Source organism: Paroedura picta, chromosome 8 (assembly GCF_049243985.1).
Source record: "Paroedura picta isolate Pp20150507F chromosome 8, Ppicta_v3.0, whole genome shotgun sequence".
In the NCBI taxonomy this organism is placed as follows: domain Eukaryota; kingdom Metazoa; phylum Chordata; class Lepidosauria; order Squamata; family Gekkonidae; genus Paroedura; species Paroedura picta.
In genome coordinates this window covers 80,635,076-80,648,294 of record NC_135376.1, presented here as the reverse complement: position 1 = coordinate 80,648,294, position 13,219 = coordinate 80,635,076, and the positions used below count along the sequence as shown (strand labels likewise).

The 13,219-nt window shown below is 43.7% G+C and overlaps 1 protein-coding gene across 1 annotated transcript in view; it reads left to right on the top strand.

Moving 5' to 3' along the window:
* The window catches only part of PARG (poly(ADP-ribose) glycohydrolase), a 91,655-nt gene that overhangs the window by 13,160 nt on the left and 65,276 nt on the right, over window positions 1-13,219 (top strand). The window contains exons 6-7 of the mRNA XM_077350570.1: window positions 112-195; window positions 3,386-3,460. Of these exons, the coding sequence (XP_077206685.1) occupies window positions 112-195; window positions 3,386-3,460 (159 nt within the window). The remainder of the gene's footprint in view (window positions 1-111; window positions 196-3,385; window positions 3,461-13,219) is intronic.

Sequence of the window (13,219 nt, the reverse complement as noted above, 5' to 3'; positions counted from 1 at the left end):
AAATATACTTGGTGATTATGCTTAAATGTTGTGCTCTTTTTGGTTATAATAGTCAAGCTAATCTTAATGGAATCCACTTAATAAACATTTTATTTCTTGTTTTTTTTCAAGAATGGCGACAGAACTGCTGGCAGCCGATGGGAACTTATCCAAACTTCTTTGCTCAAGAAGTTCACCAGCTCCCGTGATTTGAAGGTAATTATTTAGATGAAGAATCCAGAGACTTTTGAAAGCCGCCTTTGTTAAAAAATGGTTTTGCTACATTGCTGATTAAATTCTCTCCCCTCCCTCATCAATCAAAACGAAACTACCTTGATTAGACTAGTACAGACTTTTGTTAGGGTATAATCTTGTCCCTGTATAATGGTCCCTATTTTCAAAAAGAATATGTTCCAAGTTCAAGTGGGATTTTAAAATTGGCTCCCAAGATACAAAACAAAGTGAAGTGTTGATACTGGTGAATAATACTTTTGAAGAAATCCTATGACAGCTTTTGCAAAGTTCTGGCAGCTAATGATCCCCGGCTGTTTATGATTAATGAAATATTTGGCTGTTGACACATGTCCCAAAATTGCCTAAATTAAAATGGATGACATTCTAAGGGACTTCAGGCAACAGTAGGTTCTGTGCTCCAAGTACACATTTTTAAAGTTCTTCCTGATTGACTGCTACCTTTTTTTGTTGTTATATTTTCTCCTTCGGTCTTAGAAATTTGTCTTCAGTCTGTAATCTTCTTTTACAAATAATTGGTTAGCTGTAGATTGTTCTCACTGTAAACAACGGTTTCAAATTACCTGCTTCTCAACCTCCCTCTGGCTCTTTTATCACTGCCAAGACTTCTACAGTTCTTAAAATGTCTTCCTTCTGAAGCATTTAGGCTACAGGTGACCTTAGAATCATAGAATCTTAGAGTTGGAAGGGGTCATACAAGCCATCTAGTCCAACCCCCTGCTCAACACAGGATCAGCCCTAAGCATCCTAAAGTATCCAAGAAAAGTGTGTATCCAACCTTTGCTTGCTGTCAGTTTTTTAACCAAGTGTTTTTCCCCCTGCAAAGTTAGGGAGTCCCTAGAGAATAAAGAAATCCTTTCACTTTTCTACTATTTGGACTAATGTTATTAACTTTTTTGTTAGGCAGAACAATTTTGCTGTGCTAAAAGCATCCTGGTGATAATAAATCATTAGGAAATTTGCTCCTGGCCCAAACGAACTACCCCTCTGGAAAACTTCCAGCCTGGTGGGTTGATTAGAATCTGGAACTAGGAAATGAGAAACCTGGGTTCAAATCCCCATTCTGCCATGCAAGCTTGCTGGCTCACTCAGACCAATCACACAGTCTCTGCCTAACCTCCCTTGCAGCATTGTTGTAAGGATAATAGGGAGGAGATACCCACTGGAGAAATAGGTGACATATCAGTGATATGGATAAATAATCACTTAAGAGCTTGAGTGGGCCAATTTCCCCATCCTGTGCAGTCATTGCATTTCTTAGACTCTGTCTTTGACTTGCACTGTACGTGTTCTACATTCTGTGCCTCCTACAGCATGGTCTAGCCCACGGGTGGCCAATGAAGCTCTCCAGATGTCTATGGACTACAATTACCACAAGCCTCTTGGCCACCCCTGCTCTAGACTACAGTGACTGGTAGGGCCTTTGCAACTTATGTGAGGTTCTGCTTTCCAAACTGAGGCTCAGAATACCCCACTGAGCTATGGAAACAGGCCGTGATAAAAGGTCTGTTGTTGGATCTCCCATCTAAGTCACTATTCATCTCTCAGCCTAGTCATTTTCAGGGTTTCTGTTAACAATTGCATCAAATGTATGACAAAAACAGAACTCTGTACACTGGTTATGTAATAATTAAATAATGGTATCCCTGCGAAGCAGAAGCTGCCCCCTATTCATCAGCACATCCAGAAAATGCTTAGCAGCATTATTAAGGTCTTTTTTTTTTTTGCAGCAAATTGCAATTTGACAGCTTTAAAAACAAAGCATTCCTCACTTTGAAAGCCTATTTCTAGACTCAGTGCCATTGCCTGGTTATCTGAATATGAATAAGGGTTAGAACTATGCGTAGGATTATCCTTTTGCTAAAATACTGTCACTTTTGTCATGGTACATTGAATCCACAGTTTTTGTCATTCTGCATTTTCCCTCTTAACTGTGCAAAATCATTTTTGCACTGTCATTAGGTATATGGAAGAGAGCAATTTAAGAGGCAGTGAGAAGCACGGTTCCTGTTGGAACTGTCTTGTCTGTGCAACAGGTATAAAGTGTGCTCTCCTTTTTATCTGCTGGCTTTCTTCCTATCTTAAAAAGAGATGAGCACAGTATACTGCCATACCACATAAAAACTGTTGGGTCCTTCTGATGATGTGTGCCTCTCATTGACCCTCACCAAGAGAACATTCCCTGAGTGGAATTACAGCTCTCCCCCACTGAGGGCCAATCAGAGCTGCTTCCTCATCCCCATCTTCCTCCTCCCTCTCCTCCTCCTCCCAGCACATTCCTTGAGGATGCAGTGCTGGCAGGAGGTATGCTGTAGGGGTCTGAATGCTGTCCACCCCCTCTGGCATGCTCCCTGTCCTCCTACCCATTGGGAGGCCAGGGAAGGCCCTCCTGCTGCACTCCGCACAAAGTGGGGAAGGCTGAGCGGTCATGCTCCGTCCCAAGATCACTGGCAGTGTGAGCTCTGAGCTGAGATCTCCCCAACTGAAATCTCTTCCAGCTGGGTAGCCTTAGATAAACTGGGAGTTCCTCTTCAACTTCCAATTTGAAATACTGAGGTAATAACACCTGGCCTATTTTACAAGGGTGGTGTGAGAGATATTAAAATGTTATGTCTAGCTTCGTCTCATGGTTAAGAGCAGGAACCTCTAATCTGGAGACCCGGGTTGGATTCCCCACTCCTCCTCCACCTGCAGCCACCTTGGGCTGAGCACTCTCAGCTTAACGTACCTCACCAGGGTTTCTGTTGTGGGGAGAAGAAGGGTAGGCGATGGTAATCTGCTTTGAGACCCCTTTGGGTAGTGAAGGCGAGGTTGCCAAAAAACATTACTTTTTCTAACCCACCACAAGACAAAGCTTAATAGTGGCGGAATATACATATACAAAATAAATAACTGTTAGCAAAATGCTGCTTCCCTCCCCAATTGGTGAATGAATTATGAAGTTCAGCTTCAGCTCAGCTGAATAATACAGGGTCTCTTCAAACCCCATCTGTTTTGAAATCTGACTTTTTCCTCTTCCTACGACGGTGAAGCATCATCCAATAGTACATACCTTGCTGAATTTCTCTGAGTCAGCAGAGGGAGCCATTTCTTTAAAAACCAGCTGCTTTAAAAACCACCTTGCTCAAGTTTTTGTGACTTCTTTTCTTTGCAGGAGGCTGTTCTCAGATATAATGTTGCTTATGCCAAGAAATGGGACTTCACAGCCCTAACTGACTTCTGTGATAAGGTAACAAAACCTTGTTTGATTCTGAAAAGTGCAAAAGGCAATTCAGTTGTGGCTATCTGTGTTTTGCCATTGAAATTGGGGGAGGGAGTGTGATAACATTTATTATTTGTGACTATTGTTAGACTTTATTATTTATTGTTACTAATTTGCAGTTAACCGAACATAATCAATGTGGTATTAACAGAAGACATAAATATTGATAAATGGGCCCTTGGGTTCAAAATGCCATGTGAAATCATGGCTAAATAAGTTTGTCTGATTCTTGAATTGCTAATTCAGGGTTTGCAATTGGCTAGTGAACTAGAATTAGACAGTGTGTCTAGAATCAGCTGGCAAAACCATGGAATGGCGTGATGCTTGGAATAAACAGTCCATGACTTTTATACTCCCTCCAGAAGCTACATTATCAAAACAACTCTGAACCATGGTTTTCTTGCCTTTTGCATTTGGACACAGAAACTTGGGGGGGGGGGGAGGGGACCAGACTTCCCTTATTTAAAAGAATGGTGTCACTGGATCAGGCTATATGGCTTGGTGTCTCAATTGAGCCTCTGAGCACATTCTTTCTATTAAATCCAAATGGGTAATTAGTTTCACTGGATAAAATCAGGAAACAAATCCGGTTATATTGCTGGAAAAGGCCTTGACCATTTTGTGGGTTTCTTGAAGCTGGCCCCAAAGTCTAAGAGAACAGAAGCACTATAGGAGAACATAAAAACAATATAGCAAAGCAGAAGGAACAAAAAATTGTGTGGCCGCATGTTTTGTTGTTTCTTTTGCTTTGCCAAAAGTCTAGGAGCCAGGCATATTCAACTACCATGGTTTTCTGTTAAAATGATCATATTTTAAAATTATTGCTTCTTCAAAACCTGTTACTAACCTCTTCTCAGCTTCTTGTAATTTTATTACGTTTATGACAAAATTGTTGGATTATACAAACATACAAATAAATACATGTCAAACAAACCCTGGTTGTTGTTATTACAACACAAAGCTAGTTCTGTGGACTTAGACCATGAGAGGAAGAAGTAGTGATGAGGCAGTGTTTAGCTCTTGTGGCCTTTTCTTATTGCCCAGGATAATGCTGAATGCCACTGTGGGGTCAGGAGGGAATTTTTCTCCAGGTCCAATTGGCCAGGGGTTCTGGAGATTTTTTGCTTTCCTCTGGGCATAGGGCAGGGGTCACTGAGGGAGTGGGGAAACAGCTGTAAATTTCCAAAGGGGGATTGGATTGGATTGGATTAAATGACACTTGAGGCTCCTTCCAGCTCTTTGTTTCTAACCCTAACCTAACCTCTCCCAAATTATTATAATTTCACTAGAAATCAAGCCCGCTGCAGAAGATGGAGCCCCCGGCATTCGGGCAGGGAAGCCGCGGAGCGCGGCTGCCGGGGGTTTCATTTGAGGGCGGGCTGAAGCGGCGAGAGGCGCTTCGCGGCTCTCGCCGCTTCAGCCCGCCGGGCAGGGAGCCGCCAGCAGCCGCGCTCCGCGGCTTCCCTGCCCGAATGCCGGGGGCTCCATCCGTTTGCGGGCGGGCTGAAGCGGCGAGAGGCGCTTTGCGCCTCTCGCCGCTTCAGCCCTCCGGGCAGGGAGTCGCCGGCAGCCGCGCTCCGCGGCTTCCCTGCCCGAATGCCGGGGGCTCCATCCGTTTGCGGGCGGGCTGAAGCGGCGAGAGGCGCTTTGCGCCTCTCGCCGCTTCAGCCCGCCGGGCAGGGAGCCGCCGGCAGCCGTGCTCCGCGCGACTGCCGGGGGTTCCCTTTGGCCACGGGCTGAAGCGGCGAGAGGCGCTTCGTGCCTCTCGCCGCTTCAGCCCGCCGGGCAGGGAGTCCCCGGCAGCTGCGCTCTGCGTGGCTGCCGGGGGCTCCCTTGCTGGCGGCCTGACTCGTCGGAGGCGCTTCGCGCCTCTCGACGCGTCAGGCCACTCTCAAGGAAGCAACTGCGAGCCGCGCTCCGTGCGGCTCGCAGTTGCTTCCTTCAGTAGGTTAGGACTCGGCCGGGCCAATCGGCAGGCGCTTTGCGCCTGCCGATTGGCCCGGCTGATGGTCTGTCATTAGGAAGGGGCCAATCCGGCCCCTTCCTCATCACGGACAAAGCCCTCCGCCTGAGGGCTTACCAAATTATTTAGTCCGCGGTGCCCCGCGGCGCCGCGGGCGTGTTAAGGATAATTGTTTTGAAAAGCTTCATTTAATTTAATCTTGGAACCAGTATTGAAAGCAACCGGTTAAGAAATAATTTCATCTACCACCAGTGAAAGGTATACAGTTCTGTTTATATATATGAACAAGTACTTATAAGAACTTCATTCACATTTTTTAATGTACAACAAAACATGTTGCAAAATGATAAGTTTTGTACTTACATGAACAAATGTTGAGAGACATTACTACAAAATCATTGGTATAAAATACTGGGCACGGCCATGGAATTTCTAGGCACCATGGCAACTTGGAACCCAGGATTTGTCAAACCTCACACTAGAATCTTTCCATAAATCCTTTATTATTCTCTTTTAACACTAAAAAAAGGAAGCATAGGGGGCAGTGTTACCTCCCCACTCTCCTTCTCCTACTGCTTTTCTTTACGAATTCATGAAAGCACAGTCAAACATTTGAAACTTAAGTACATAACTGCAAGATTCTTGTATGAACTATCATAAAGTGCAGATGATTTCTATAAAATTATAAACCATGGAAGAGTAGGGGAAAGGCAGCATTAGGGAAATAGATTATAGATATACATTAGTGGTTGAGGGTGATAAGAGTTTCTGGGTTGTAGGAGCAATAGACTATTGTGAAATTCATGGAAACAGGAGAACTGAACTGGGAGCAGTACACTAAAATGAATGTTGGGTAGTCTGGGGGTAATAATAAGAACCATAAATGCTGCCAAGGTGGTATTCAAAACCATTTCCTTATTTTGAATATTTAGAACAGAAAACATGGAATGACCTCCTTATCAGTGTCTTATGAGCACTCGTATATACTCATGCACTGTCTCCAGTGATTTTGTCATGTCCTCTTCACCTCTGTGCATAGTCCCCGAAATACTGTGTTAACTGCTGAAATCTGTATTTAAGAGAGGAATGCACTTGAACTTAGGTGACAGCTATAGGGTTAAGTATTGCCAGAGCTCTGAAGAATTCAGTTAATTACCAAAGCAGATGCTGGGGAGAGTGTGGTTCCAGAGCATGCCAGCTATTGAATGGAGATGGAGTTTCTGTAGGGACAGAACGGAGATTATTGCCGATTAACCTGAGCATGCCAGCTGGAGTGAAATGCAGTTTGATCCCCGTGATGCCACAAGCTGACAGCTTCAACAATAGCTGATGCTTTGACTTTTTTTGATCTTCTGCTCCTATCCCAAAGCAAGATGTTTCATGTAGAAGTAGGTCCCTTTTGCTCAGGAGTGCAGCAGTTTGAAATGGAGAGCTAGCTAGAAAGGGGGGGGGGGGAAGGGAAATATTAGTGCTAAATGCTGTGGCTTCAGCTTGGTGTTGTGTATGAAGGGTGACATAGTTTAACATCCGATTACTTGCAGTCTGTAAGTAATGAAAACAGAAAAGGGGGTCTCTTGACCATGCAACCTTTAATTCAGAAGACAGTTGCAGCCATGGAATGGGGGTAGGGGTGGGGATTTCCTTTCAGCAGTAATAAAAATCTGGTCACTTCCAGATTATACTACTGTAACTTGCTCTGTGCAGAAATTACAGCTGGTACAAAATGCAGCTGTGAGGGTCCTCACTGGAACATTTTGCAGGACCGACATCCAGCCGGTGTTGCATCATCTTCATTGGTTACCAGTCTGTTTTCAGATCAAGTTTAAGATATTGTTTTTAACCTTTAAGGCTATACACAGCTTGGGCCCTACCTATCTGCGGGACCGCTTATCTGCCTATGGCTCCTGCAGGGCCTCTGCTCTGCAGGTATGAACTTACTGGCTGTCCCGGGCCCCTGAGACATTCGTCTGGCCTCAGCCAGGGCTTTTTCGGCCCTGGCCCCAGCCTGGTGGAATAAGTTCCCGGAGGAACTGCAGGCCCTGTCGGAGTTGTCAGTTTTCCGCAGGGCCTGTAAAACGGAGCTCTTCCACCAGGCTTATGGTTGAGGCCAGGATGGGTGTCTCAGTGTTTCCAGCAGAGGAGCCCTTAGAGAAGGTTAGCTGCCCTCGCTCCTGCTGAATGGGATCTTTTGACCTTATGCTGAACAGTGGGTGGGGGAGTGATTGGGATTATATAGCCATCTGAATGTTTTAAATGTTATTGTATTTTTTGAAGGGTTTTTTTGGATATTATATTTTATTGAGTCACTGTAAACCACAGCGAGACTACAGTATCTAGCGATAGAATCATAGAATCATAGAGTTGGAAGGGGCCATACAGGCCATCCAGTCCAACCCCCTGCTCAACGCAGGATTAGCCCTAAGCATCCTAAAGCATCCAAGAAAAGTGTGTATCCAACCTTTGCTTGAAGACTGCCAGTGAGGGGGAGCTCACCACCTCCTTAGGCAGCCTATTCCACTGCTGAACTACTCTGACTGTGAAAAACCTTTTCCTGATATCTAGCCTATATCGTTGTACTTGAAGTTTAAACCCATTACTGCGTGTCCTCTCCTCTGCAGCCAGCAGAAACAGCATCCTGCCCTCCTCCAAGTGACAACCTTTCAAGTACTTAAAGAGGGCTATCATGTCCCCTCTCAACCTCCTTTTCTCCAGGCTGAACATTCCCAAGTCCCTCAACCTATCTTCATAGGGCTTGGTCCCTTGGCCCCAGGTCATCTTCGTCGCTCTCCTCTGTACCTTTTCAATTTTATCGACGTCCTTCTTGAAGTGAGGCCTCCAGAACTGCACACAGTACTCCAGGTGTGGTCTGACCAGTGCCGTATACAATGGGACTATGACATCTTGTGATTTTGATGTGATGCCTCTGTTGATACAGCCCAAAATGGCATTTGCCTTTTTTACCGCTGCATCACATTGCCTGCTCATGTTTAGTTTACAATCCACAAGTACCCCAAGGTCTCGTTCACACACAGTGCTACCTAGAAGCGTATCCCCCATCCAGTAGGCATGCTTTTCATTTTTCTGACCCAGATGCAGAACTTTACACTTATCTTTATTAAATTGCATCTTGTTCTCATTTGCCCATTTTTCCATTGTGTTCAGATCTCGTTGAACTCTGTCTCTATCTTCCGGAGTATTTGCCAGTCCTCCCAATTTGGTGTCATCTGCAAACTTGATGAGTAGTCCCTCCACCCCCTCATCTAGATCATTAATAAATATGTTAAAAAGTACCGGGCCGAGCACCGAGCCCTGAGGTACCCCGCTACTCACCTCTCTCCAGTCTGATGAAACACCATTGACAACAACTCTTTGAGTGCGGTTCTCTAACCAATTCCCTATCCACCTAACTATCTGAAAATCCAGATTGCAGTCCTTCAGCTTATCCATCAGAACATCATGGGGAACCTTGTCAAAAGCTTTACTAAAATCCAAGTAAATGACATCAACCGAATTTCCCCGATCCAGCAAACCTGTTACTTGGTCAAAAAATGAAACTAGGTTGGTCTGGCAGGACCTGTTGGAGACAAATCCATGCTGAATATATAAATGCCAAAATAAATAAATAATAAAAGTTTTTTCTAGCCATAGCTTTGGGGAGAACTTTTAAAATAAATAACCAATTGCTTATAGAAAATTAGAAGTAAGAGGTTAGGTTCCTATTTTTCAGATATTTATGTGAGAGAGAGCGAGACAGGCAGAGAAAACTTGTTACTCTTATCTAAATCTACAGTTTCCATTATGTATTAAACAAGTAAAACAGTCCAGTAGGACTTTGAAAACCAACAGAATTTGTGGCTTATGAGCTTTCATGAATCACTGTTCACTTCTCCAGATACCACTGAAAAGAGCATAGCTGGATCCACGGGACCAGGTCAGCTACCGCCCAGTATCGCATCTTGCATTTCTGGGAAAGGTAGTTGAAAGGGTCACCATGGACCAGCTCCTAGCATTCTAGGAAGAAACCTCGGTGCTTGATCCGTATCAGTCAGGCTTCTGTCCTAGTCACGGGATGAAGTCCTATATATTGGAAACTGGAGTAATTTCAATGCCAAATTATGTGATATGCAGAGGAGTAGCAGGTGTGGAGAAATCAGCATTGTTAATGTGACAGGAAACCTTTGTCGCACTTAAGTCCAGGAAGTTGCATTATCTTGAGCTTCATTATCAGTTGCAATTCAGCAGTCTCTCTCTAATCTCCCAGTCCCATATAGTGGTGATCAGCATTACCCTGGCCAGTCTCTAATCTGAAGAACCAGGTTTGATTCCACACTCCTTTTCATTCAGCCGGGTAACTTTGGGCCAGTCCCAGTTCTCTCAGAACTCTCTCTGCCTCACTTGCTTCTGGGAAGAGGAAAGGTAGGATATTGTTAGCCAATTTGAGACTCCTTTGGATATTAAAAAGTGAGGTACAAAAAATCCAACTCTTCTTTCTTGAAATTCCTTTGTAAGAGAACGGCTAGTCTCAGTCTCATACCCTGTCAAACGTTTTGTTGGTCTTTAAAGTGCTACTGGAGTCTAGGTCTTTTCTGCTGCTACAGACAGACTAACATGGCTACCCATCTTGGTAAAACAAATTGATATACCGTGTGCTGGTTTAACACAACTTCTTAAAGTGCCAGGGGCTCATATAAATCTATGTGTACATGTGTTATATTTCATGTGCATGCAAACATGTATCTATAGGGTTTTCTCCCTTCTTGTACTTGCATAACAGCTTGTTCCAGATGGAGAATTACTGCAAAACTTGTCCATTGTAGCAGCAGTCCCCAACCCTCGGGCCGGAGACCGGTACCAGTCCATGGATCAGTCGGTACCGGGCCTCAGCTCCTCCTCGTCCTCCTCCCTGGCTGCTGCCTCGGGGGCTGTCCTGCCACTCTTCTGCCGGCTTACCTTTGGTGCTCTCCAGCGGTCTCCATGGCTGGGGCTCACCCTCAGCATGGCACTGTGCAGCTGCTGCTGGCAGCTCCCCCCGCACTGGCAGGAAAGCAAGTGGAGCAGGGGCTCAGGCAGCGGCGAAAAACTACCCCCCTGGCCTCAGTAAAATTGTCAAGCGTTGGCCGGTCCCCGGTGATAAAAAGGTTGGGGACCACTGCATTATAGGTTTTCATGAACTCTTCCACTGGCATTTGTGTTTGCAAAATGCTACTAGCGGTTATTTTTCTTTCTCGTAGTTCTTTGAATTATAAAAAGCAATTCAGTGTATGGAGGAGGAAAACCTACTGCTACAATGAACTGGGTTTTACAGGCTAAATTGTTGGTTTTGCCTCCTACCTGCATTTGGAGTCAGCAGAATATATGGCTTACATGTTATACTCCACTAAATTAAATTCCAAACATGCTAATAATATATATTCCTAATATATCAGTTCGCTTAACACTGCAATTTCTCCCCCAAAAGGAATGTGTGATAGATTTCCAATATGTTTCATGAGTGCTAATGAGCTTTTCTGGAAGCCTGTAACTTAAATCAAGCATTTGGATTTTCATTCTTACTCAGATGACTAATAAATATATATATGAGTGGAAAGTAAGCAGATGGAATGCCGTATTTTTTTCTCATGATAAGTGACAATATTCATCATTATGAATCCTACTTGATTTTTGTGTCGCAATATTTATTAAGAAACAATGCTGTTGCACTTTGTTTCTTCACAAATTGTGTTTGCTGCATTGCCCCTTAATTCTTCCTGATGAATGTACACGAGACTGGCCTTGATTACCTCCAGTCATAAATAAAGAGATGGAAGAACCTTTGGCCTGCAGGCTGTCAGGACCCTGGTCACTTTTTAATTTGCCTCCTGGAGCCAGTCTGATAGCAACCATTAAATTAGGCACGAGGATTTATTGTTGACTGACTATATGCTCCAGGGAAGGAGCCAAAATAGTCTCAGGAAAGCACGCTGTAAGCTTGTTCCAGGGTCACATGGAGTCCCACATTCTGACCATGCTAAGCTCTCTTAATGCTTCATTTTTTTAACCCCAAAGGAATATGCAATAGGTTACCAAATATATTACCTATATATTCTAGAACAAGGTATATTCAGTAGTGAATTGAGCTCAGGAGCCCATTTGCGTAAAACACTTAGCCCCCCAAATTGTTGTTTCAGGGGCTCAAGATGTTTTCTGTTCATGTCTTATGTGTCATGTAATTTTGAGAAAGTGGGTCTCCAGCGTGATGCCCATGGGTGCCATGGAGCCCACCAAGTACTTTTAGAAAGTAGGAGGAGCCAGGGTCACACGCAAACTAACTCCCTGAAATTTTGTGGTTGGCTCTGCCTCCCATGGGAGCCATTTTGTGGCTGTGTCAACCCCTCTGTGCCAGAATTCCAAAGTGCCCACAGACTCAAGCCGGTTGGGGACTCCTGCAGTAGAGGGCGAGCTAGTGCTGATTTGATACAACTGATCTTGCGCAGGTTTTACTGAGAGAGGAATCTGCTGTTCTTAAGGAAAGCAAAGCGAAAATCTGTCTTCTGTGTACTTATGGATAGGGAAAGGGAACTGGGGGGAAAACCCCACGCAATTTTTCTATCCTAGTCTGCTTATTAGAAGTCTGTCTCCCTTCCTACCTGAAACTATTCATATAGCCCTGACAAGGCACAACAGGAAGAGCCGTAGCTTTAAAATACAACATGATGCTAAGTAAAAACCCAGGAAAATCTCATGGAAATGCTAGGGAAAATCCAAAATATTCTCAAGAAGCAACTAAAAATTTTGGGTGTTTGTTGAAGCTATTTAAGCATATAAGCCTGAAGTTGCAGTACTTTATTTAAGCTAATCTCTTTTAATTAAACTGAAGCATAAAACATCTGGTATAGTACAGCTGGGATCATATGACCATCTGGGGGGGGAGTAGTTAGAATTTTTCCACTGTCAATATTGTGTATCTCATCTTTATTTTACTGATCTTATAAGGAAATTATTTCTTAAAACCTTGTGATACAATCATCTGAAGAATTGTGGCTCAGCAATTCCCCTCATTTAATGTGTTATAGTTGATCATTATTTCATGTGCAACCAAAGGAAGGTGCTTCGTTTAGCCAACAGAAATAAGCTTTTTGTTATGCATGTATGGTTATTGTCTCCCCAATGTCAAATCTTGTTGCGTTTGCTAATGCACACTTCTCAAATATAGCATGCGCCCTTTCCTTCTTGCATGATGCTGTAGGAGCCAGCCTTTCTTTCCCCTTGTGTGCCCATCAGTGCATCAGTTTCCCCTCACCATCTGTGTGTGTTTTGTTAGATATTTTAGGTCAGACCAATGATGACTCTCTTCATTTAACAAATGCCGGAGTAGTCACAAAGCACTTCTGTTAGTATGTGTATGCTTTTCAGTGCAGCCACTTCTGCCTAAGTGCTTAATTAAACTTGACTGGTTGCGAATGTTAAGCTAATGAAGACTTTTCACTAACTTCTGTTGAGGTAAGCAACCATAGCAGCATAAGATTTATCGAAGCCATATAACATTGTGTAGTAAAATAATTACACCCTCTAACCTAAATTCTGATTCCTTCTGTATTCCATACAGTGCTTTGTTCTTAGACTAGCAAAGCTTGTGGCAGGGAAAGAGTTTTTGTGAGTAAACTGAATTTTATACTGAATTATCAGTATAAAAAGATGATCATAAGAAGGCTATACTGATGAAGGTCTATTTGATCAAAATTTTGTATTTGAATGTTGAGAATCTTCTATCCCAAAAAAATCTA